The 25308-nt window shown below is 45.4% G+C and overlaps 3 protein-coding genes and 1 long non-coding RNA gene across 6 annotated transcripts in view; 2 read left to right on the forward strand and 2 right to left on the reverse strand.

The window, feature by feature from the left end:
• RNGTT (RNA guanylyltransferase and 5'-phosphatase) overlaps window positions 1–2017 on the reverse strand; it is a 191278-nt gene extending 189261 nt beyond the window's left edge. For all 3 annotated transcript variants that reach the window (XM_076333211.1, XM_076333210.1, XM_076333212.1), the window contains exon 1: window positions 1925–2017. In XM_076333211.1, the coding sequence (XP_076189326.1) occupies window positions 1925–1988 (64 nt within the window). In that variant the 5' untranslated portion in view covers window positions 1989–2017. The remainder of the gene's footprint in view (window positions 1–1924) is intronic.
• Window positions 2018–2345: 328 nt separating this feature from the next.
• On the forward strand, window positions 2346–9824 carry LOC143157948 (uncharacterized). The gene is made up of 3 exons (XR_012994876.1): window positions 2346–2544; window positions 6584–6619; window positions 9599–9824. It is a non-coding gene; the product is annotated as an uncharacterized LOC143157948 (long non-coding RNA).
• Window positions 9825–19807: 9983 nt separating this feature from the next.
• BORCS6 (BLOC-1 related complex subunit 6) lies at window positions 19808–21451 on the reverse strand. Its single transcript, XM_076333213.1, is given in 2 exon segments — window positions 19808–21381; window positions 21383–21451. Coding segments are annotated over 2 exon segments (1146 nt in total). The 3' UTR covers window positions 19808–20304.
• PNRC1 (proline rich nuclear receptor coactivator 1) lies at window positions 21417–23865 on the forward strand. The gene is made up of 2 exons (XM_076333214.1): window positions 21417–21987; window positions 22741–23865. The coding sequence occupies exons 1-2, from the start codon at window positions 21559–21561 to the stop codon at window positions 23179–23181; spliced, it is 870 nt and encodes a 289-aa protein (XP_076189329.1). The 5' UTR covers window positions 21417–21558; the 3' UTR covers window positions 23182–23865.
• The last annotated feature ends 1443 nt before the right edge of the window (window positions 23866–25308 follow it).

The following is a 25308-nucleotide window of genomic DNA, read 5'->3' on the forward strand; positions in this document are numbered from 1 at the left end:
GGCAAGTTGTACACACAAAAACCTAAAAATCAAGTGAACTAATATAAGAATACATTACAATAAAGCAGCCAAAGAAATTAACCAAGCACTTTCCTTTTTTTTTTGTGCAGTAACTTCTTGTGCATGATCGCACTGAATGGAAAAGAATTACCTTGCGGTTACTGAATAAACAAACACACAAGCAGTGATGGCACAGCAGATGACGTGCTGATGAACTACATTCTTGCTTACTCTATGTTACTATTTTTGAGAAGCCATGGCTTAAAAGACAAACAAGCAAAACCAACAACTTCTAGAGATCAAGAACTTGCTGAGAAGAAAAACAAAGAATAGTCATTAGTCTATTTATGTGGTGGTCAAAGGCTAACAACCTAAGCTGTCAAATCTCTTATTAGACACAAAGCAATGCATTTGCCAGCGATCAGGAAAAAGAGATAATGGAGATGAGCAATATGACAAGGCTATTATTTAATTGAGTCAAGCTCAGAGAAATATAATGAACTTGAGGGAAACCAGGAACCCACAAAATGAACAACTGTAATTAAATACTGATAAATGCCAAATAAGGCATATTGATAGGAAGATTAAGCCTACTTAGATGTCTCACCAGGTTCTAAATAAAACTGTAAACAGTCATCGGTGTCTTCAGTTCCACAACCAACTGACATCAAAAATCGTAAGAAGATGATGCAGAAATGTGGGATAGATAATGCAGGAATTGTAACTATTAAGCAAATCATGGCACAGTGCCATCTAGAATAGCAGGCTGAGTAGCAAATGCTGTGTTTTGAAAAAATACCTTTAAATTATCACATATAGGAAGATGAAAGGAGCTAAAACTAGAAAATATTGGGGGAAAAAAACCCTGGGGTTTGGAACTGCTTACCTTATAAAGGAAATAAGAACTTGAGAAAACTAAAAAAAGCGACGTTTGTTTACTCTATCTCATACCAGGCAGCAGGGGAAACATTCATCTGAAGTCAGTGTGATACGTTAACCCACAATCAAAAAATGTGTTTACATGATACCTAAATTCACTGCCACCAGATGCCAGCAAGACTAGATACCTAGCAACAATCGAGACAGACAGCGTGTTACAGGTAAGAACATCCAAGATGACAGCAATTACTGACAAAACCCAAAACACACACAAAACTTTGGAGTATAGCACTTAAAGTCATCCTCCAGCTAAACAGCTTAGGAGCACGCCAGTGACTGACAGGTCACTGTCAGTCGGCCCAGTAACAGATCAACACTGATAAACACCAGAGCCTTCCAGAAAAAAAAAAAAACAAACAAGCAAGGAAGAGGCTGCACAAGGGACTCGTCAGGGCTGAGGCATGCTCCAGTACGGCAGCTTCTGCACGTCCGGCTGCCGTCTCACTCATCAGACGTGACGGACGGGAAAAGTTTTAGTCCTAAACTTAACCAGTGCGAAGCGAGAACCCAGCATTAATGCTCCCATGGGCAGGAGGGGGCCTGTACACCTGCAAGGGAGTCGGGGCGAATCGGTTCAGGGGTTGCCCTAGCCGAAAGGAGGGCGAGCCCCCGCGCTTAAGGCACAGCCCTGCCGCGGGCTGGGCTTTAGGGAAAACAACCGCCCTGCGGCAAGTCAGCTCTGGGACGAACACCGGCCCAGGGAGCTCAGGGGGGAACGGCCGTCTGGCGCTCCCGCACCAGCTCAGCCGCGGCCCCGGGACAAAGAGCCCCGGCCACGCTGGAGAGCGAGGGGCCGCGGCGGCCCCAAGGCGGCCCCTGCCCGCCCCGCGGCGCGGCAGAGGAGCGGGGGATGGGGGGCCGGGACCGGCGGGCAGGGGAGCGCAGCGGAGGCGAGGAGGCCGTCCCCGCTGCCGCCACACAGCCGCGCCAAGGCGAGGCGAGGCGGGGCAGGACCGGGCCGGGCCGGGCCGGGCCGGGCGCTCACCTGCCACGGGCTGCCCCCTCCTGGGGCAGTGGAGCCAGCGCGGCGGGATCTTGTTGTAGGACATGGCGAGGCCCGGGCGGCCGCCGCCGCTGCCCGCCCGCGGGGGGAGGGGAGGGAGGGGGCGCGGGGTGCGGGGCGGGCGCGACCCCGGGGCGCTCAGCGGCGCCGGCGGCCCCTCGCCCGCGGCGCCTTCATTCAGACCCAGCGCCGCCTCAGCCGCCGCTAGCCCACAGTGCAGCGCGGCGGCCGCTTCCGCTTCCGGGTCGGGGCCCGAGGCTCGCTGCGCCGGGGATCGGGGGGTGCCCGGCCGGTGGCTGCCCGGCCCTGCGGCCCAGGGGCTGCCCCGGGGAGCGACGGGGAAGGCCGCCGGCGGCGGGGCCGGGCCGGGGCCTTCGGGAGGGGGTGAGCGTAGCGGGGAAAGGGCTCCGCGGCGAGCCTCAGGCCGCGGGACCCGTCACTCGTTGGGGGGGTAGCGGGAAAGGCGGGAAGAGCGCAACAGAGCGCTTCGTTGCGCCGGTGCCGGGCTGTGCAGCTACACAAGCCCGAGGTGTCGGCTGAGCTTTGTTTCCCTCGTCTCCGAAAAAAGGCATGTTGGGGCTGGGAAGGATTCCCAGTGAAAGGTGAGAAACGTTTTTCACTCGAAGAGGGCAGCCTAAACTAGGGCTGCTCGGCCTGGAAAGGAGATGGCACAGCAGGGAGTAGCCTGGGAAGAGCGGTGGCCACAGCCTGCCACGGGCTCCTCCGAGTGAGGGCTGTGGGGCCCGTAATGAGAAACTCGCAGGAGCTTGGTTGGAAGCGTTGGAGGGATCACTTGTGCAACAGGAACCGGAGCTGCGGGACTGGCTGCAGAGGCTGTTGTGCACGTGAAGAGTTTATGTGGGCTTCAGGGGAGGCTGGGCAGGTACTTGAAAGAGAAAGTAATTGAAGGCTACTAAAGTAGCAGACTACCTCAGGCTCGGGAAATGTCCTGAGCTGAAAATAGCTGGAGGCTTGGACAAACGTGCTTGTCCTGCTTTTAGTTTTCCCTGGATGTTCCCTTATAGCCTGGACTGGAGGTGGCAATAGATGGATCCCTGATCCAGCTAATAGTGCAGCTATTCTTCTAGTCTGCACATAACAGGTTTGATATTGTAGCAGAGATGCCTCTGTACATGGCCTTCTCTTTCTTCTGTAAAAAAGCATGGCCAGAAAGATCAGGCCTGCAAGTAGAGTCACATAACAAAAACTATGTTTCTATACAGAATCCCAGTGAAAATTCTCCAGAGGCTTAAAGTGGTCTACTTATGTGGACTCAGTTGAAGAATTGTAGCCTGGCAGTGTTTGCAATATTTAAGGTAGTGGTGGTGTGGTTTAACTCCAGTAGGCAGCCACTTGCTTGCTCCCCGCTGCAACAGGATGGGGGAGAGAATCAGAAGGGTAAAAGTGAGAAAACTCAGGGGTTGAGATAAAAGAAAAAATAGAAATTCACTCACTCCTTCCCATCGGCAGGCAGGTGTTCAGCCATTTCCAGGAAAGCAGGGCTTTGTCACTCGCAATGGTTACTTGGGACGATAAATGCCGTAACTCTGAGTGTCCCACCCTTCCTCATTCTTCCCCCATTTTTTATTGCTGAGCACAATTTAATATGGTCTGGGATATCCCTCTGGCCAGCTGGGGTCAGCTGTCCCGGCTGTGTCCCCTCCCAACTTCTTGCACACCCCCAGCCTACTCGCCGGTGGGGTGGTGGGAGAGGCAGAAAAGGCCTTGACTCTGTGTAAGCACTGCTCAGCAGTAGCTAAAACATCCCTGTGTTGTCAGCACTATTCTGGTGACAAATCCAAAATGCAGCACCCTACGAACTACTATGAAGAAAATAAACTGTCCCAGCCAAAACCAGTACAGCTGGCTTCAGTGAAGCATTAGGAAACAACAGCAGTAAATTGCTTTTATTTTCGTAGCTTATTTTCCAGTTACTTATATTTCAGTACTGTTCTGTCCGGACTTTTATGTTTTTCCATAAGCCAGGTGTGCTGCCTTTGCAAGTCAGTAGGTGCAACAGCTTGCAGAATCAACCGCTGTTCTATGTACAGATACAACAGGAAGCCCTTGGGTTGTGTGAACACATCAAAACAATGGAAATAATCTGATCTGTCCAGAATTTATGACAAACTTCATTACACAGTGACCGTGTTTCCTGCTGCATTTTATCACTCTAGATTTTATTAGACATAGTTTCTTCCCTAGAATATCCTCTCATAGTAGTTGAGGTAGTCAGTTAAGAAGTAGTTTGCATATGTGAGTCATTAGGTTCTCATACTACATTAGAAGTTTCTGAATTTTGTTCTCTAAGGCTTTTGTCATCATCAGATACTAATCTTCTCATTCTAGGTAAAATTAAAAGTCTTGCTACAGCGAAAGATTTATTTATATTCTTTTCCCTAACTGTTAAATACACTTCCATTAAAACGTTACTGTATGATGTTTGAAATAAGGTGCCGATTTTGCCTTTACAGAACAAACAAGCAACAGTCAGACACCAGGTGGTGCCAAAGACCAGCCAGAAAAGAAAGTGAAACTTGAGTGCAAGGAGTGTTCAGGAAGAGCAAAAAGCAAAGAACAACCGCAAGATACTCAGTTTCTGATTTCAGTAAATTAGGAGCAACGTACAGTAACGTCAGCAGTATGGCAAAATTAGGAACGAAACCATTTGCAGAGGTGAAGAACAGTACAAAAATGAGCAATAATCTCTCATCATCTAGCTTTAAGATTCTGATACGTTTTTAAAACAAACTTAACAGCTACAGAGCAAAAATACTTTCGTGTAGAGATGTATAGTTAAACTGGGAGGATATGTACATCTGTTTTTATTTAGCAATGCACAAGGCATATAAAATATTTGAAATTTTAAATATAAGGTAGGGAGTTAAAATGAAGCATACAGCAAAAATGAGCTTAGCCAGGCATCATCCATAGTTCAGCCTTTTGGTGGTTCTGGGGTTGGCTGAGCGGAGTTTAGGAATTCCCTCTGGCAAACCAGCGTGATGTGAGTAGCCATTCAGCAGAGCACCTTCACCACACTGGAGGGCATTTCCTGAGTTGTGACACTTGGGTCTGTTTGCCACATACCGTCTTGCTCCACATCAGGTACCAAAACTGATGACAGTTTGAAGCCAGTTGTTCCCTTTTTTTTTCCCAACAAAACAGTGTCACAGCTGCTATTGAGCAAGATGAGTGGTGTTCTGTTCATCAGTTGATGGTAACATGGGAATGGTGGTTTTAATCTAGATTTTAAGAGTGAATATGCTATAAATAATGACATTAAGAGGTGGAATATAGGACAGGGAATATAGAAACAGGGAGTAATCCCTGTTGCTGTCATTGCTGTTCAATGTGTTTTCTTAGGGAATTTTACATGGGGAAAATTCAGTCACCCAAAAGACCAGTATTCTCCAGCCGAGTAACATAGTATTCACATGTTTGAGAAAGCGTTGCTGCATTGCCTTCCACGGATACAACACAGATTTCAAGTGATTCCGTTTACTCTTAACTGGCTCTAGTGCTGCCTTGGTGAGGTGTCCTTCCGGCCTGGAGTACTTGGTTATTTACAGCTGATGTTACGTGTTCTGCATGTATAGTTTACACTGGACTTTGCCACGTTAGACACTTTGAAACAATTTACACAGGCATAGGGTGATGATTTGCGTGTTACATCACACATTTTTTGTGAATGAACATACTTTCCTGCTTGACGTTGTGACATTAAGAGTTCAGGTGACTTTTTCCTGATGTACCAGCAGAAAGCACCGAGTTCCGAGATTCTTCATGTGACTTCCAAAAGCCGACACTTGCTGTTTGAACAAGGAACACGTAGGTGGGCATAGAGGTTGTTTCAAGGATTGCTTTGAGAGAGCAACTGCAAGTGTTTAAATAGTTCCCTCTGTTCTGTATATCGATTTGTTTTTACCTAGAGGCATTCAAATGCCTGTATCCTTACTCTGGTTTCTGCTCACCAGTTTAAATCCTTTTCCTGGCAGAGCAGACACTACGATCAAGAAGTCATTTTCCCAGGATGCGGATCATCCCCTGTGCCATGGGTATATTGACTTCTTTGGTCAAGCTGCATTGTTTCTGCTCGTGGAGAGCTGCATTCGTGTTCTCCCTTGACTTAAAAACACACACACAAAAAAAAACCACACCATACCCCCCACATACACTTTAACTTTTTCCTAATTACAAACAGATCATTTACCCAAATTGTTGCTGATGAATAACCTTACACTTTTAATGTCATATGTTAATATTGTGAGTAACTAGATAATTTAAGTTACCTGTTACACGCAAAGTGGACCAACTAGGTATTTTGCCCAAAGGCAGTACACATGGTGTACTTCTATAGTGATATAAGTCAACCACCCTATTACTGTTCTGTTTCAGTATAACGTTATTTTCTCTGTGTTCATAAAGTAATAATGAATGTAATAAAATAAAACTATCCCTCAGGATGTTCTTTCAAATAGACATTTCTGACTATTTAGTAAATAAATTTTCTTAAAAAAACCAAAGAACAAACATTATTTGCTAAACCGAGACTACAACAGGATTTATTTAAGTGGAAGTAATTGTGAAAGAAGCTAATTAATGTGATTCATACAGGATTACTTTTTCCACTTCATGGTATAGGTGTTCACCTGGAAGGAAGCGTGATGCCATAAACTTGTAAGTTATGGTATATGGAACATAGCAATATATATATATTTTTTTTTTTACTGGTTCAATTAATTAATTCCTTGTTTATTGTTTTTAATGTTCATGGCAAACTGACATGACAAAATGTATGACTAGTACAATGTTCCTTTATGACTGATTTACTTTCAGCATACATGAAGCTTTTGTGAGGAGGGGTGAGTACTGTTTAAATCTGAATAAATATTTTAAGTTCTTTGTTAGCGTAGTCATATTTTATGCCAATAGCAGTTAGATTCTAATAGCATCAGAAGGAAAAAAAAAAACCACAAACAGTACAATAAAAACATACTTTTAGATTTAAGTGAAAGTTAGTGTTAGGTTACTTATGGCTAGGTTCTCTAGGTTTCTTTAAATGTAAGCTTCTACATTTAAAAATGGTGAGTATGCACTGACGTTTAAAAATCAAAAGAAGATGCTAGGAGCTCGACATTTTTTAATTCATGCATGCTTGTTTGGTGTCAACAAATAATTAAGAACATAACTTCTGAGACAAATTATTTTTCCAGGTTTGAAAATGAAAATAAGACTTAAAAAGAAAGTTATTTTATTCCTTGTGTGTATACAATACCAAAAAGGGATGTTGAAACAAAGTTTTCAGTGCTCCAATATATTTGAGAAAATAAAATGTCATTTACAGTGTTCTTCCTATAGAGAGCATTGAGAGGAACTCAGCAACAAAATTACCAGTCTTTAGTCTTCAAGACATTAGGGGGCACCACGACCTCACAGACTTAAAATGATGTAAGTTAAAGTCCAGTTACTTTTCCTGTCCAAAGTAAACAGGAAACAGCATAAAATAGCAAAATCAACTTCTGGATTCGTTCCCTAGCGTGAGATTATGATATAGTTCTTAATAAGATTTCCAACAGAAGACAACCCAGACATTTAGTAGAATATAGACAACACCCTCCTTTCTGTAAGAGTACTAAAACTAACAGACTAATATAAGCAGCTTGCTTTCAAGTCTTTATTTAAATCTTACATTTTCCTTCAGGGTTTCATTCTGGGAATACGACATTCTCAGCTCAAGCCTCTAAACTAGTACAGTGTTAGTTCAACCTGTAAAGTAAACCTCTGTATAGGCAGGGAGCACACAGCGAGCTTGGGATGGAGCTGCTTTAAATCCAGGTCCCTGAATTGGGTATCATGCTTGGGGTGGTCACCCTAAGCTGTCAGACGACAGCACCAAACTTGAGTGTGCTGTAATGATGACGTGTGAATCTCACACCACTGCGGGAGACATTAATAGTCTTAGCTCTGATACACGGCAGATGATTTACTTAGCAGGTGATTTACTTTGGAAAGGAATTGGAAGGATGTGTGTCTGTGCAGAGGGAAGAAGGCGTCTGTCTGTCCAGAGGGTTGCTGTTCTTGAAGAGGGACGACAGCTGTGACTTCAAGCACTGACTTGCAGGCCTGAAAAACAAAATACCTTACTGTTGTTCCTCTGCAGCTGAAATGATGGTGTGCTTGATGTAACAGATGAGCAGCTGGACAACAGGCTTAAAAGCAAGGTGCCTGTCATTTGTGGAGGACTAACGCTGGTCTCCCTAGAGTTCTTACAGTTTGACCTAGAGACCTGAGGCCTTCTTCGCATCAGCTGTGAGGGATGATTTTCAGTGGAAATCTACACTGTAAAAAATAACCAGCTATAACATTTAAGAATATATGGTCTACTGCATAAAATGAAATCATATGGTAGTAGTGTGCTTTTGAGTATGGATAAAGTAATCAACCAACTAGAATTTCATGATGGAAGATGACTAGCAGTAGGGAAAAGTATGACATAATACATGAAAAACTCATCTAATTTATGTAAGCGGAAAGCATGACTCTCAGTCTTTGGAGCTGGGCTGGGGAGTGACTGGATTCCACAAAGTAAAACAGCATTCTGTTGCTACACTTCCTAGTTTCTCTATTGCCTGCGTATGGACACCTTAGTAAAAATCTTGCCCTGAATGGAGGCTGTGGTTAAAAGTAACGGAGTGACTGAGGTCCCGGTTAGTGCGGGAGGCAGACTAGAGCAGTCAGTAGCTGCTAGAGGGTTATCACTCCTCTACAGCCTGAAATAGCTGAGAGTGTTTCAGTGTTTCAGCCTACAAACCTGTGTACGTGATGATCAAGTTCTGAGTTGCTATACTGGCAGGAATCTTTTTCATGTGACAGGTCACACAAAGAAAAGATTGTTACCCGTAGGTACTCTCTCAGACCTTCTGCATCATAAGTTCGTGCCTATAGATATGTATACTATGGATATTCGTGAATATAAAGCCTGCGAAGAATAATATATGTATGAGCTGTAATATAGTACCTGAGAAAATACTTACAGACCTGTTTTTATTTATATGGCTGTATTATACAAAATATGCGTAACATACTGTACAAATATAAATGAAGACCACAGTCTCTCTCTTGAGGTGTTTGCAGTCCTGAAAATACCCCAAGAAACTGGCCAAAGGCAAAGGAAAGGAATATGGAGTAAAGCAAAGTGATGAGCCTGGCAGCCAGACAGGCTTTTCTAAAATCAGATCTGAATATATATTTTATACAAATTAAATTATGGTAAAATACATGTATGCATATATATACATATATAAAAAAAATCAGATGCTCAAACGTTGCCCCTGTAAGATTAGTTTTGCCTTCTGTCAGTATGCATTGTGGAGCAAGCTTTAGAAGAACACATATGCTACTCTTTCCTGAAAGAGCTTCACTCAAAAGGAAGTAGAGAGCAAGAGGAATATCCTAGCATATACATCTGCAGCGTCACTGATCTAGGGAACCTTAAGAATAAGTTGGTAAATGTCATTTTAGACAATGACAACGTATAGGTTGTACATTCATCTCTTCCAAGCATTCCTTAGAGAAAGGAAAAGATTTTTTTTTTTTCATTTGAAATATATTTGTCATTCCCTAGAAATACTCTTTTTCACATTCTCACCCCTTCAGGCTTCATAGCACAGTGACAACTTATGATGGACGTTATGGAATGGACTTTGCCTCAGAGAACGTAGTGCCCGTGGACCGTTCCTGTTCGTGTAGCTACAGTTGAAGTCCATGCCACTTCTTTCCACTGCTGGTTTTACCTGCTGTAACTAGGTTAAGATTAACGCAAATAAAGCTATTACCCTTGTACTCAAACCTTTGCTCAGTATGGGTATGAAACTGTCCTTGTCCAGACAGACTTTTAGGGAGTTACTCAGAGAGATTAAGGTCCTTGAGAAAGGGAAGGAGGTATGAAGATGACTCTGCACTTGCCTGAAATGAATTTCCTGGATCTCTGAGGTTCACACTATGCTCCAGTACTTTGAAGTTCTGGGGTTTGGCTAACAATCTTTATGCACTGAAAGGGTGCAGGCTGTTACTGGAAAATGTTAAAGCTTCTTCAGAAAAGTCACTTTGTGAATTCCCATATCTACCTCTGCTCTACAGAAACTGCTTTTCAAAAATCCCTTTGGGTAGAAAAATCTCCACATATCCTTCCACGTACTGAGAGTTAGATCTGCTAAAATTAGTTTAGTATTGTATTTTTTACTATAATTGGATGTTTTGTCAGAGACTGGCTATGTGACACATTCTAAGCTTTCTAAACTTCAGTGAAAGACTTTTATCTGTTTCAGTGGACTGTGACTCGGGCCCTACCCATATGTGTTCTCTAACATGGAGAATTAGAAAAACATGCCAGCAAACGGTACACAACAGCAGAGAGTCATGAATAGAACTAAAGTGATTTATTAAGCGTAAATTATTGAACGATGGCGCAGAGATAGTCTCAAATGAGTATAAACAGCACAGACACAATTCTGGTTATCCACAAGGGTATGCTGGTTTAAAATAGGAAGCCCGTTTTGATTGTTTGTATCTTAGATGCAAAGTTTGATTACCGCAGAGGGAACAGGTAGAATGAAAAGACAAGGCATTTTTGTCCTGAAACACAACCCACTTTCATTATTTTCTATTCCTCTCTACACTGCAGTTTGTATCAGCTTCAAAACGGGTAGAGCTGTTGCTAGGTAATAATTTTTACCCACTCAATAGCTGAAGTTTCAGCCACGCAAAGAGTTTTTATGTATCTAACTACATAAAATTAAAATCTAAGGCATTGTTTAACAACTGCTTCCAGTGCAACCCCGCTTCTAGCTATGGGCCTCTTTCCTGGGAGCAACCCAACTACCAGTGCAAGCAACACACTTTTGTAGGCTGTAGGTCAACATGATTTGAGTGGGAGCAGCTGCAAGCCCTCCCTGAGCACTTTCGTTATCTCAGCTGTGAGCATGAGGCTCACACACCCTTTATTCTCCATGTCGATTCCTCCCTTGTGCTGAGCAACTGTCTGTGCTCTCATGCGGTGAATCAAGCGAGGGAATGGATGCAGCTGAAAAGCAAACCAACCTCCCCCTCCCTCTTCGCTGGGCTCAGCTGGGTCGAGTTCCTGCTGCTCTGGTTCATTTTGTGGCTGCATAAGCAGTATGGATAAACTCGGAGGGAAATGCGGAGGATGGTTGGGAACGAGTGGGCAGGGCTGGGGCAGGAGAGGAGCTGCTCAGGCTGCCTTAACACATGCCTGGCATTGCCACCAAGTATCAAAACATGGTCTCAGTTTCTCTTAGATTTGTGATCTACCAAGGATCTGAAGGAAATTTGGGTCAGCTTAACGTGTGAAGCTGAACTAATAAAAGTACACAACTGACATTATTAATCCAGATCTTGAAACAAACATTTCACTCATACTTCAATAGAAAAACCGTGTGGGAATTTTATTGCTGTATCTTTTAAGATTTCCAATGTGGAAAAGACCAAGACAAAGTTAAACTCAGGACAGCTCTCAGATAACAATAGTCAGCAAACTGTGGTTACATCCACTGTTGCTCCTGATCCAGCTATGTTCTTTTCCTTCTGTTACACCCGCTGTCACCATAAAGTTTTTTTTTTTACCTTTGGGTGGCAAAACCACAAGTACAAAAATTGGCAATTGCTTTCTCTTTTTTATGGGGTGTGGGCTACAAAGGATGGTTCAATTACATTCATCATCTGTTTAATGTTAAATATTATTTTCTTCTACATGAACCATGGCATCCAAAAGCATGATAAATAAATGTGTATCCAGTTTCGACAGTATTAATCACCTCAGAGATAAACTAACTTCTGTCATTGAGGGAGATAGTGGCTGCAGCGAGTACTTGCCAGTCCTGCAGACCCACCCTGACAGATCTATGGCAATACAGGCAATCTAACACCTAACCTATTTATCCTTTCTTCTTACTCCTAGAGAAGCAACCTGGAGCCACACTTGCAGATCTCCCTGTGGGATCTCTGATCCTTTTCTGCCCTAGGGGGATGCCACTTCTGCAATCACTCACAAAAACGCTCTTCTTCTGCAGTGAGAATTCACTTTCAACAATGCCTGGTACTGAGTAGGTTTCCAAAATACAACAAGTATTTCAGCCTACTAGCACACTGCTTGTGCCAACATGATGTATGCCCAAAGTATATTTGTTGATTTACATTGTTAGAGGTAGTTTAAAACAGCAGTGCTACCTAGAAAAACGATCTACTAACCAAGGACTGCTGGGAATGGAAAAAAGGACTCGGTCGTGGCATTCCCCAAGGGAAATAATAAGAAATGAAAAGGAATCAGAAGAAGAAATCTTAATAAATAAAATGGTGTAATAGAGATAATCTTAATAAATAAAATGGTGTAATAGAGAAACCTTTTGATATGACATCATCCAGCTGCCTTTTTACAGAAGTAATACACAATGTTAAAGATACGCTATCTAGCAGGCAGCAGTGACAACTCATGCCGCTGAAGGTACATTGTGTAAAGAGAAGTTGATTGCCTATGTTCAACCCAGGAAACTTTTGTTTCCAAAGTGTTATGCAAATGGCTATCAGCAAGATATTTAAATCAAAGTCTTACTTACAGATTTGTACAGAAACAAAGTTTTGTCCCAGTCTTTGTTTTTTCTGTTAGCGAAACCTAACTATTTCTGAGACAAAGTATTCATCCCTATCTCAAAGCAAAGCTCATAAATCAAGGACAGAGACTACGTGCATTTGATTTCACAACCATAAATGCTGATGAATGAATTCTGCAACCAAAAATTTCTACAGTGCTACGTAAATTCTAGTAGTCATCAACAAGTTACACAATTTTTCTGGTTTATAGTAACACATAGGGGAACCATGTTCCATGACTCCTACTTTGCTGAATGTCCAAATCAGTTACCTCACTTACTTACGGTTCAGTTAAAGTGGAAGAAACAGACCCTGGCATTTGGTTGGACTGAAGTCTTTGCAATCGTTGCTGATAGGTATTTTAATAAAAAGATTGTACATACTTACTAAGAACTGTCTAGTCGACCATTATTAAAACCTTAATTTTAACAACTTTTAAGCTTGACTTTTTACAGCTATTCAACTCAGTACAGCCCAACATTAATTTTTGTTTTAAAACAGACATTTTAACACTTATGTAGAATTAGTCCTTTGGTTATGACTTGCATTTGTCCATTGACTGTGCATCACTGACAGTAAGGGAAGAATCATCTTATTAAAAAGGAATTTATTTGCCATACTAAAGTATGTACATGTGAATCTTGGTGAACAAATGGGAGGAACTGGTTTGGCATATCCTGTAATACTAATATTCAAGCCCATCCTTCTTTACCACTGTTCCTTTCCAAGGTTTGCTGCAAGTAGTAAATATAACACGTCCTATTAAGTTTCATAACTTCCACATAAATATATACAGCTCTTCGTAAAGTCAGCGAGAGCCCTGTGTGTGTACGTGCCAAAAGGAAGGCAGGGAGACCAGAATTCCATTTAGCAGTAGCCTTGCTCCAGTAGTTACTTAATCTTTCCATGATTAAAAGGAAAACCAACATAGTTTGCTTTGGGGACTTGCACGTATTTTATAAATACTGCATCACCTCACCCTGTCAGGTGGTATTTGGTATTGTACAACCCCATCCTCAAGAGCCTCTGTAAGCAGCAGCTGATTGATTTTTCCCATCTCTTACCAGATGCATCACAGCACACACAGTTATACTAGTATCATTTTGCAAGTAGTTTGTTCAGTTTTATTTGCATTTGTTGGCATATTATTAAAATATATCACAAATAATAAGACCTAGCTCTCTTCTGTTACAGATGTTTAATTTTTCTGTAATGCCTTCTGTTTAGTATAATAAGTAGAAGCTTAATATATAATAACTATCTCTGTCATTTCTGACTTGCCTATTCCCAAGGGGTGATTTAAAAACAAGACAATTGGTGGTGGGTATTCTGGATACAAAGAGCATTGCAGAAGACAGCAGCAAGGAAGTCATAGCAAAAGAAAGCGTAAGGTAATTTACTGAGACATTTTAAAGGATAAAGGAATGGGTGACATCAAAAGAGAATAGGTCAGGTAGGCAGCAGAAGCTAACCTCGGCCAGGACCTGCTGATGACCATTTTGAATTTGGGGCAGAATAGGCATGAGAAACAACAAGGGCAGCTGAAAGGGGACATAACTGAGCTGAGTAAGAAGGCTGATGCCTTGGTAGTACAATAACAACGCTGATGTAGTAAGTCATGCAACTGAAGACAGACGATAAGTGGGATCAAATAATAACGCTGAGAACTGATGAGGTCCAGAACAAGGTTTTGCCAGGGGAAATGCGGTACAGCTGGTGGCTGTGGAAAATGGTGAACGGGGGGGGGGGGGGGGGGGGGCACACTGTTACAACTTTCCAGTTGTTCTCAGCAGACAAAAGAAAGCTGATGACATCGGAGCAGGAGAGATGAAAGGCTTGTAGTTGCACATCTCTTTCTTTAAAGAGGGAAACAAAACCAAATTAGATCTGTATCATCAACTATAAATGGCACGCGGAAAAAGTTTTGGAAAATGGAAAATCCCAATATTGCTCAGCGGCGAGAAACTCCCCTCTCCTTCCAGCTGAGGACACGTCACTGGAAAGTCCCAGCCTGGAAAAAAAAATCCGCCGAGTAAACAAATTGCGTAGGCAGTGAAAACAGAAAGAGGAACAAAGTCAAATGATACTTTGACTTTAAAGGAGTTTATTTTCAGGTTAGCATTTCCTTGAATGGCAACAGTTCAAGTTCAGACAAGAAAAATCTCATTTGAGTGAAAATGGCTGGTAAACGTCCCTGCTGGTATCAGGCCATAGAAAGAAAGCTCATTTATTAAAAAGCTAAGATTTCAACTCGGGATTTTTTGGATTTTCTGCTACTGCGTGTAGTCAAACGATCCCAGTGACAAACCAGATACCCAGGATTATTACATCGCTGTAAAATTAGAAACAGTTGTCTGGCAAGTTTGTGGAATTTTTTTCCCCTTCATTTACATATACTTCCAGACAAGGAAGCTGTCCTTAACAAAGCGCTTCCTAACAACTCACCAGGCAGGGCTCTTTGTCTTACAAGCAAGTTCAATGCTGGGAATTTTTCCAGCACTGTCCATAAAGAAAACAAGGAAAAACCATGGTTGGTCACACTGAGACAAGAAATACAGTGTTGGACAAAATTCTAGGATTCTTCCCTCTCTAACTAGCATTCATGAAAATAAAAATATTGACATAAATCATTACCCTTCTCTGAAATAAATCAACTTTCAACAAAGGTACTTCACAGTAGTTAATCACAGCAACATTAACTCAAATTCTGGAACCAATTACGGTGTCAGCGCTTTCTAGCTGTAATCTAGGAAAATAATCAAGATAGTTTTAACTCCGCTTTTCTGCTCTCCCAGTTAATCAATGTTGCTGCATCTTGACCGATATACACGGCAGTCCAACCCTGCTCGCAAACAACAGATGCCAGTTTTGCAGGTGTTGTGTAGACCGCCCTATCTCCAACCCTATCAATATTATAATTAAAATGTAGTATTTTATTTTCTTTAAACTCAGGTTCTCTTCAGTCTCATCAGGATTCAACACTACTGCGAAAGCCATTTCAAGCACGTTATCCTTGACAGCCAATAACTATTACTATTTATGAAACTGCCAACCTATTCACATCCTCTCAGATTTGGGAAGAGGATCAATTAGCAGTCCTTGGAAGGGGAAGGGTTACGGTTTTTTATTTTGGTTTGTTTTTCGCATTGCTTCTAACGTGTGTAAATAGTAGAAGGGAACCAGAACTACAGGAAGGTTTGAAATTTTGATTCTTATAATTTTTCCTGTTACTAGGTAAGGGCATAATGCTACTGTTGTCGTAACAGGGGGCAGGAGGATCTTGACTTCTAAGGTGGAAGCTCGGGGCCCAAGTCCATTGATCACGTCTCTTCTTCTGGAGCTTTGAACACCAGAATAACGATGACAAAAGCTTTCCCCAGGCACCAAGCTGGAGCAGCAAATGAGAAACCCAGCAGAGTTTCAGTTCCTGCATCTGATGCAGTAACTGCGTTAAGCTTTCTAAAGGAGAAATGTCATGAATCTCTCTCTCTTCCATGTGTGCTCTTATATGCATGGCAGGAGGATCCAGGATATGTTTCCTGGATGGGGCCAGGGTGAGGACAGAAATGGAGACAATATTCACAAAAAATGTACTAATTGGACCCTTTATGATTTTTATAGGAATGTCTTTTTCTCCAAGCAATTCCCTAGCAATAAAAGCAGGTTGTGACAGCAACATAAACACGATCTGCTGATCTTTTAATGTTTTTTTTCCAGGTGTACACACCAGTGTTGATCAGGATGAGGTAGTGTGGCATCTGACAGCAAGAACCCATCTTATGTTGGATGACACCTATTGCAAGAGGCCTCTATCTTCAAGACTTTTCAGAGTTTGCTACAAGAGCTGATTACTAACTCCTCTGGAAAGCTGCTGCTAATTTTGAAGCTTTAAAATTCACTTTTTTGTCTTCTGGTAGTACAGCCATGCTATTTGAAACCATTTCAAAATAGTTACATCTTTAATGCTAAGAGATATGCTCTTGGATTCAACTCACATGCTGTTCCTCATGCCAGTAACTCAGTCAAGACCTTACTCATGGGAGTAAGTACCACCATACCTCTGGACATTCCAGCCAAAAGACTTACATATTTTACTGTCTGGCTGGCAGCAAGACACACAAAAGGTTGATATATTTACTTATTGAATACCTGATGCAGTTAAGTAACACTGAAAAAAAGCCTTAAAGGTGAAATGTCAGTGATGTTCATTCCTGCTTTGGGTGACTGGTTGCTTTTTTCAGCTGTAATAAGGTTTTATCCGGTAAAACTCCTTTAAATAGCATGGATATGGAATCAGTTCAGAGTCAGGGAATATAAAACCTCATGAAGGAGGGAAGGAAGAATAAGCCCCAAATGAAGCAGAACTGACCACACCTTCTTCAGAAAAAGGATTTCCATAGTCAGATCTGAAACTTGTCCTGAAGAAAAAAAAAATTATCAAACTAACATAATTCGTAACAGAGTAACCTAATTCCTAACAGAGTCACTGGCGGTTACCAGAGCAGGGAAGTCATTCCTGGCACACAGCTAATCCTGTATCTGGCTTTGCTTAGTGCTCTGCATGTTGTTTTGTTTTGTTAGTTTTCTTCTTTGACCTTGCCCATCTTGTTACAATGAAAGTTCACTTGGCAGCTGATGAGGAAAGGAAAACAAGACCAAGCGTAAAGCTGAGTGACTAAGCAAGAAAATATATGCAAACCCATTTGAAGGTCTTGGAAAATCCAAACGTGGTTTTACTCTGCTCGCTGACTGGTTAAACAAAAAAAAGGCTAGAAGAACCTGAAAGCTTTCACGCTCAACATCCAAAAGTTGGAAAGTGCCAGAATTAACACAGGATATGCACAAGAAAGCCTGGACTGGGATCAAAAAGGCAGCACAAAAGTCTCTGGCTGCAGAAGGACCACGTTCACCAGTGGCTACTGAGCTACACGTAGCTCACAAGCGGTTCACGCGGGTCTTCAAGGGCAGGGCTGGCACCAGAGCTGCACTGGCACAGGTGCTGGCAAGCGTCACCATTCCTGCAGCAATGGAGGCCGGTATGGACGGAAGGGGGACTGTAAACCATAGCAGCTATGCGATAACATATCGATATCAACTGTGGTGGCACAGAACAGGCTCGCATCGTTTTGGCCATGCCTGCCCCAGGGACGGCAAATGGACAAGGCAGACACCTGGGAACGGGAGCCACTTCACCTAGCTCGGCTAAGTCTGCCCTTCAAACAAGCTGAAGCTTTCAGACAGACATTAAAAAACAAACCCAAACAGTGTAATTACCACTTTCTTCATGCTTGTAATTCACTACTCATCCCTTTTTCATCACATGAATGACATCACTGTCAGAAATTACTGCCTGGGGAGCTAGACTGCAATCATATTAATGGGCGTCTGTGAAGATGCAGGAGCAGAGTTTAAATTAGCTTTCAAATTATTTTACCAAATAAGAAAAGCAATAATTAAGAAGTGAAACACTTCGACAACAACTAATCACTAACAATTAAAAACATAAAAATAATTATTTTATTCTACAGACTTGACAACTTTAGCAGGGAATTAGCATTGAATGTAGGTGACTGCAACTGAAATGCGATCAAAAACCAGTAGCGTACTGAAACGTATATGCTTTAAAGACTTCACCTTAGCCTGTATGAATAAAGCATAGCTATACATATGTGGCTATACAAATAAGCTTGCAGGTCTTTCCTGTAGATTGCAACAATACTCACAAGTTAAGCAAGATCAAACTTTGGTTTTAACTCTTGATATATACAAAACATACTTAGCAAAACTACTGCATCTCCATGATAGACAAGTTCAAACTTTCCCAAGAATAACACCCCAAAACTGTTAAGAGTACAGCTGTTGCTGTGGTGTTATGAAATCTTTAGTGTCTTCTAGGCCCATGGGCAGGGGCAGTTAAGTTCTCCTTTTTCTCTCCGCCAACCCCTGTTAGAGTTCTGGTCCCTTTCTGGAGCCACAGCTATTCCCCAGAAGACAGTACCACGAGAGCTGTGACCGCAAAGAGCGCGACCTTGGCACAGCCCGTTTCCAGCCTTCTCCCATTGCTAGGGCTGGAAGGCCACACGTGAAATACATCCCTGTGCTGAGGGAAAGACGTGGCCACGTTGAGAAGCCCAAAACAGGCCAGAGACTGGTATTATGCAAACCAGGGTGGCATAAAAACGTATTATTTTGTTACAATTCAGTATTGTGTACATGTAGAAGCACAGTATATCACAGCGGCCGCCCCCCACTCAGTGTTTTTAATGAGATTGTGGTGGGGTAGCAGCTGCACCCATCATGAACCTATTTGCTCTTCAACCGAAAGTTACAGGACTTGCGTAGTATTTCTGGCTACCTTTGCTCCAAGGTTTTTAGGAGCCGCTAGTCACCGAAAGCACCATTACACATACGTAAGATCACAGTGGTCATTTCTCTGCTGAAATCTTGTTACAAGGACATTTGTGACCTAAATGGATTGCCAAGAGCATCATCTAAGAGGCTAGTTGCATAGGAACCACAGCGAGCAGAGAATTCGGCTACTCTCAGGCCTCAGAGGAAATACTTACTGATACAGCAAAATCACTTCTGCATACAGAGATGCATATACAAAAGCTTCAACTTACACAAATAAATTCTCCCAAAGCACCCATTTTATGTCAGCCATACACCCATGTAATGTCATCACATATTCATGTTCCTCATCTAATTAAATAGATATTTTCCAAATCGGAAAAAAAGACCAAACCAAAATCACAGGATCCTTTCACAGTGATGCCATTTAAACTTCCACACTGTGAAAACTGTAGAGACTAATAGAGGCAAAGCATATTTTATCTGAAGGCTTTTATTTAGAACTTTGCATATAGATTTGTTCTTATCTGAATCTCAATTATATCCCATGGATTTTATATTCTTCTCAGAAAGCAAGTGTCTTTGCTATACATATTAAATTTCCCCTCTTCTCTTACAACTGCGCCCTGTAAGAGACAGCAGTGTTCTGCGTGTTTGTTTGCTGTAACGGCAGAAGTGAGAATTACTCGTCAGGCACTAAGTCAACTACAAATAAGCATGTATGCCTGTAAGCATCAAGCAAGTATTCACAACAATTTCAAATTTGGTTAAAAAAAATATTAACGGCTGCTTTCAATTAAGATTGGTTAGTTTTTCCTAGCCCTCAATAAATAGAAAGCGTAAGGCATGTGGAATCCAAATTCTTTAATGGAGCTGAAGCTAAAACGCACCGTCTGCCATTTACCCCGCGATTTCAACTGGGACCTTTTCCTTCATCGGTTGCAAAAATTTCACTTCCTCCAGATTAATACCAGCGAACTGGCCACAGATGTCGGCTGGTCACGTAGAGGGGCACGGGGACAGAGGAAGGATGGACAGGCGGAGAGCTGAAGACGCCCTGGGCGGGCCCGGTAGTGGGGCTACCGGAGAGGGAGAGCAGCAGCCTGAGAGCCGCCGGAGGCAGCGGCGGCCCCGGCGGGAAGCCTGGCAGGGCGGGCAGCCGCCGGGCCGGGGCACGTCGGAGCGGCCAAGCCCCGCTCCAGCGCCCGGAGTAGGCCCAGCGGGCGCGCTGCTGGCACAGCGAGGGCGGCGGCGGGGCCCCGGTTTTCCAGCCTGGGCGGCTCCTCGCTCGGTATCCCGGTGGCAGCGGGAACAGCGGCGGGGCGGCGACCCCCGCCGGGGCGGCGCTACTTGCAGAGCCCCTCCAGCCGCTCCAGGGTGCCCTTCATGTCGCGGATGCGCTTGGCCAGGGCGGGCACGGGCTGCATGGCGCGGTCCAGCTCCTCGCAGCGCGCCACCAGCGCGTACATGGCGCGGATGCTGAGGTCGGCCGCCTCGCCCAGGCTCTCCACCCCGTCGCGGTAGGTCTGGATGCAGCCGACGCTGAGGGCCGTCAGGGCCTGCAGGCCGCAGTGCACGTTGCGCAGCAGCTCGTCCACCTGCGCCGCCACCTGCCCGGCCAGGGCCACCACGTCCTGCAGCGCCCCGGGATCGATGGCGGGGATAGAGCCGCCGCCCCCCGTCGCCGCCGCCGGCGGCTCGCCCCGCGGGGCGCCGCTCAGCCGGATCCGCCGCTCCAGGTTGTTGGCCACGAACTGGGTGAGGCGCCCCTCGCGCAGCACCGTCCCCTCCAGCTCCAGGGCGCTCGCCAGCGTCGCCCGCCGCCCCTCCGGCAGCTGCCGCCCCGCCGCCGCCCCGCCGCCAGCGGCCAGGCTCAGCGCCTCCAGGCTCCGCTCGTCCCGCCTCCGCCCCGCCGCCTCACGGCCGGGTCCCTCCTCCGCCGCGGCCGGGAGCCCGGCGGCCGCCGCGGGCCGCAGCGCCGGCACCTCCATGGCGGGCGACGCGCGCCTGCCCGCCGGCGCGCCACCGCCCACCAGGGGGCGCGCCGCCGCCTGTTTACGTCCCTCTCGATTGGCTGCCGGGCGCGCGGGGGCGTGGCGGCGGCTGTTTGTGCGCCGCCCGATTGGCCGGCGGCTCTCACAAGGAGAACCGCCCGTCCCATCCGTTCGCTTCGCACTGCGGGCCCGTGACTCGGAGGCTGGGGCGTGCCCGCTGTTTGTGTCTGCCCGGATTGGGCGGCCTGCGGAAGCGGGCGCGGCCCCAAGTGTTTGTGTCGCTTCTGATTGGGCGAGGCGGGGCCAGAGAGGCCGCCGTTTCGCCGACATTGGCGGCGCCCGGTGGAGAGGCGTGCCGCTCGCGCCATCCTCGCACGGCGATTGGCGCTGGAGCGGAAGGGGGTGTGCCCCGCTCGGGCAACAACACCGGGGCGCTGGTGGCTGCTCCTTTCACTCCCCCGCCATGTTCTCCTAGCAGCGGATCCGATCGCGCCACCATCTCAGCCCACAAAGCCCGGGCAGACGCTTCCCAGCGACCCGACCCGCTCATCCCCGCCCGGGCTCGACCCCTCTTCCCGGTACAGCTCTGGGTATCCACGTCCCACCATGGTCACCACCACGGCGCCGCCGCCCTTCCTGGCTCGGATCTCGGCAGGCACCGAAGACCCCAGGCGGCTGCCCTCCACTCTCCTCCAGCGCCTCAGGCGAGGGGACAGCAACTGTGAGAACCAGCCCAGCTGCTGCCTGGCGGGCCCGGGGGGCACCGCGCGGCCCGCGCTGAAGAGAGTCCGGCGGAGGAAGGGAAAGATCCGGCCAAGCCCCGCGGGGCTCCTGCCCAGCCGCTACCAACAGTACCAACAGCATCGCGCCGGCCTGGGGAGAAGGACCCCGCTGGGAACGCACGGTCCGGGCGAACTTCGCGCTCACCCTGCGCCAACCGTCTCGGCCGCCCCTGGCATGGTAACGGTCCCCCCGGAGGAGCCCCCCGCGCCCGCCCCCTCGAGACCCGCGCCCAGCAAACCCCTCAGGAAGGAGGTAAAGACGGGGCTCCGCTACTTCTGCTCACTTCTCCTCCCCCCCCCCCCCCCGCGCTCCGGGAGCCGGAAGGCCGCTTGCCTCTCCGCCGGAGGGGGGCAGCGAGCGGCTCGCCCCCTCCCCTCGCCCCCTGTGTGCGTGGGGACGGGGGCGGGGGGGGGGGGGGGGGGGGGGAGAGTTTCCGTTACGCCCGCTCGGACGGGGCGGGGGGGGGGAGGGGGGGGGAGAAGAGAAATCGCGGGCGGCGATTGGCTGCTCGGCGCCACCAATCGGCGCCCGCCGCTGCGCCCAGCAACAGCCGGATTTAGCCTGCTGGCCGCGCGCCAGCTCCCCCCTCGCGGGCGGGCGGGACGTGCGCGGGGCGCAGCGCCCCATGGCGGCCGCGGGAGGGTGGCTGGGGAGGCGGTGAGCCCCCGCCGGCGGAGAGGGGTCTGCTGCCCTCCCTGCGGCTGGTGGTCGCTGCCAGCAAGCACGTAAGTGCTAACGGAGGAGTTATAGAAGACGTGGGATAGTTAGGAGGGGGGCGTCGGGCGGCTCGTTACCCGCCCGGTCGTTATACCCCCCCCGGGCGAGGCGGCCCCTCGTCCCGCGTCTCCGGTGCTGTGCTCCGGGAGCCCGGCGCAAGGGCGGTGCGGGAACACGTCCGAGTCCGGCTGGCAGATGCCCCGGTGGCGGCAACTGTGCCTGTGCGCTGCCAGAGGCACCTCTTGAGGAGAGGGGTCGTGTGTTGACGTGAATTCTTTGTCTCTGCAGTTCTTAAAGAACAAGATGGGAAAGACTGAGAAGGCTGCCAACCCCTACAGCCAGCCTGTTCACAGTTTACATCTGTGTGAACAACCAAAGATTAACAGACAGAAGAGTAAATGTAACGTGCCACTGACAAAGATGTCCTCGGCAAAAAAGATAGAGAACTTTTGGCAAGATTCTATATCACCAGAAATAATTCAGAAGCAGGAGAAAAAGCCACTTAAAAACACAGAGAACTTCAGAAATGCCAAGTCCAAGAAACCTATCACCCTAACTGAAGCGAGCCAAAAAGAAAGTTACGCTGGGGCAAAATTTAGTGACCCACCATCTCCTAGTGTCCTTCCAAAGCCTCCCAGCCACTGGGTGGGTGGCACAGCTGAACCGTCTGACCAAAACAGGGAGTTGATGGCAGTCCATTTGAAAACTCTCCTAAAAGTTCAAGCGTAGTTTCCAAGACCTCTTGAGTAATTGGCAAAGAAAACTCCATCCAGGAAACTTAAACATGCCTTGTTGCAACAAATTGCAAAAGACTGTCAAGTCTTATAATCACATTAAAAAAATCCTTGTATTATATTTTTTATGGTTGTGTAAATAGTGTACATCATGTATTATGTGTATATTCTTGTTCATACTTTGAGAGGTACATTTTAGTTTTGTTATGAAAGGATGTATTTTGCACTGCCTGAATGGTAGATGTCTTGTATATAAAATATGGACAATTTTAAGTGTGTGCTTGACACATGAAGACTTGACTTGATTTGCACAAGGTAATGAAAATTTTGGAAGGAGAGTACAGCTTTCTGATTTTAAGGTTCCAGATCAAATGTGAATGTTTTACTCATGCACTACTGACAATAGTTTTACATTCAATGACCCAAACGAGTATAAACATGGAATTTTCATACAAATGTGAAGTTTTGCTCTCTGCTCTGGAAACAGCATCTGGAATTCCTGTTCATCTGTTTGTTTTTAAAATTAACTGGAATTTGAGTAAAATTCCAACCCATCAATTTAAGCACTGCTGATTTCTTTAAAGAAAGGAGAAAAAAAAAAAAAAAAAGAGCAGAGCTTTCTGCCAAAAATCCAATTGGTCACTAAAAAATTAAATAAAACAATTTGGCCTCCCCTTTAGCATGTCTCTGCTTTTCTTTTGTGTGTGTGTGTGTGTGTGTGTGTGTGTCTCAATTCAAGTATGTGAACTTAAATTACTTGATTGCCTTCTAGTGCATCAGTAGGAATATTTTGTTCTTCTCAGCTTGAAGAGAACTACATTTACCTACATGCTTGAGGTAAATGTATGGCTTCAACAGCCCAGTTTGCTGCCTAATCTAAATGCTCCGTAATTCAGCGTGTCCTAGCTTGTCTTCTAAAGATGAACAAAAATCCTCCTTTTTTAATTTTTTAATCAATAGTATTAGGGCAAAGAAAAATTTAGTAGGATCACACTAAGGATGACTAATAGACCGTAAGTCCCACTTTACTGTATTTGGTATATGCTGTATTGATCTGCTGTTGTGCTTTTTTTTTTTCTTTTTCCTTTTTTCTTTTCCCTGAATGTCACCAAGCGCAAAGGAAAATGCCTTTAGCAATTCCCTGTAGCTTTAGGCAGGGGTTAACTTCGTCAGCTGAACTTGTGATCGTCTTGAATCTTGATAACTAGCTTGACAAGAGCTAGTTTCCATCAGCCGTGTAGGTTGGCATTTGAAAGGGGGTAGCCTTTTTTCCCCTGATTATAATCTGTTACCATCAGCCTCTTTTCTTCCCTGCCCCGTGGTGCTAACACCAAATTACGTAGTTTGAATGCTAACTCTGATCCTACGTAAAATTTACCAATGTAACATACCTCTTTGTTTCTACCCTGATGTGCCGACACATCCCTGGGGATTACAAAATTCATTAAATGTAAGTAAGGGATTACGGAATTCATTAAATGTAAAAGTAAATCCTCAGCCAATTCTTTTAAAGCTGTTGGGCGAGACTTCTAAAGTCTTGAAAATTTAGAACTTTCCATACATTGTTGGACCATAAAGGTTTTCAGGGTAAGATAACAATGTTTCATTCGGTCTGTCCAAACAGTGAAGGGAAAAAAAAAAGCTTGTTTAGCTTCTGCGCCAGTACTGCTGGTCCTGTTGTGATCTGGCAGCAGGGTTGGGGCACTTCATGTTTCTGTCTTCTTCTTAAGATCTTTGGGTTGAGTCCCTTCCTGGCCAATGGGCTGGATTATAAAACCAGGCCTACGTGCAATATACCCTTCAACAAGATCGCCTGGAAAATCAGGACATCGTCATCTCTTAGGACCATATTCTGCACTTAATTTGTCACTTTCCCACGTTTTTTCCTTTATCTTTCTACAGTATTTTCTTACGGAGATTTTCACTTTGAAAGTTTCCTTCACTTTAACAGATTTCTCATCCCAGTTCCCTGAAGGCAAGGCATTGTATTACATGAACATACTATTGTTTGAGTTTAGAGCCAGTAAACGAAAGAAAAACATCAGTGTCATGTTTGGAGGGCTTCTTTGCAATACAGTAGAAAGTCTTTTGAAGTGAACAGCATTAAGGAAGAAAATGAACA

This window comes from Aptenodytes patagonicus, chromosome 3, assembly GCF_965638725.1.
Source record: "Aptenodytes patagonicus chromosome 3, bAptPat1.pri.cur, whole genome shotgun sequence".
In the NCBI taxonomy this organism is placed as follows: domain Eukaryota; kingdom Metazoa; phylum Chordata; class Aves; order Sphenisciformes; family Spheniscidae; genus Aptenodytes; species Aptenodytes patagonicus.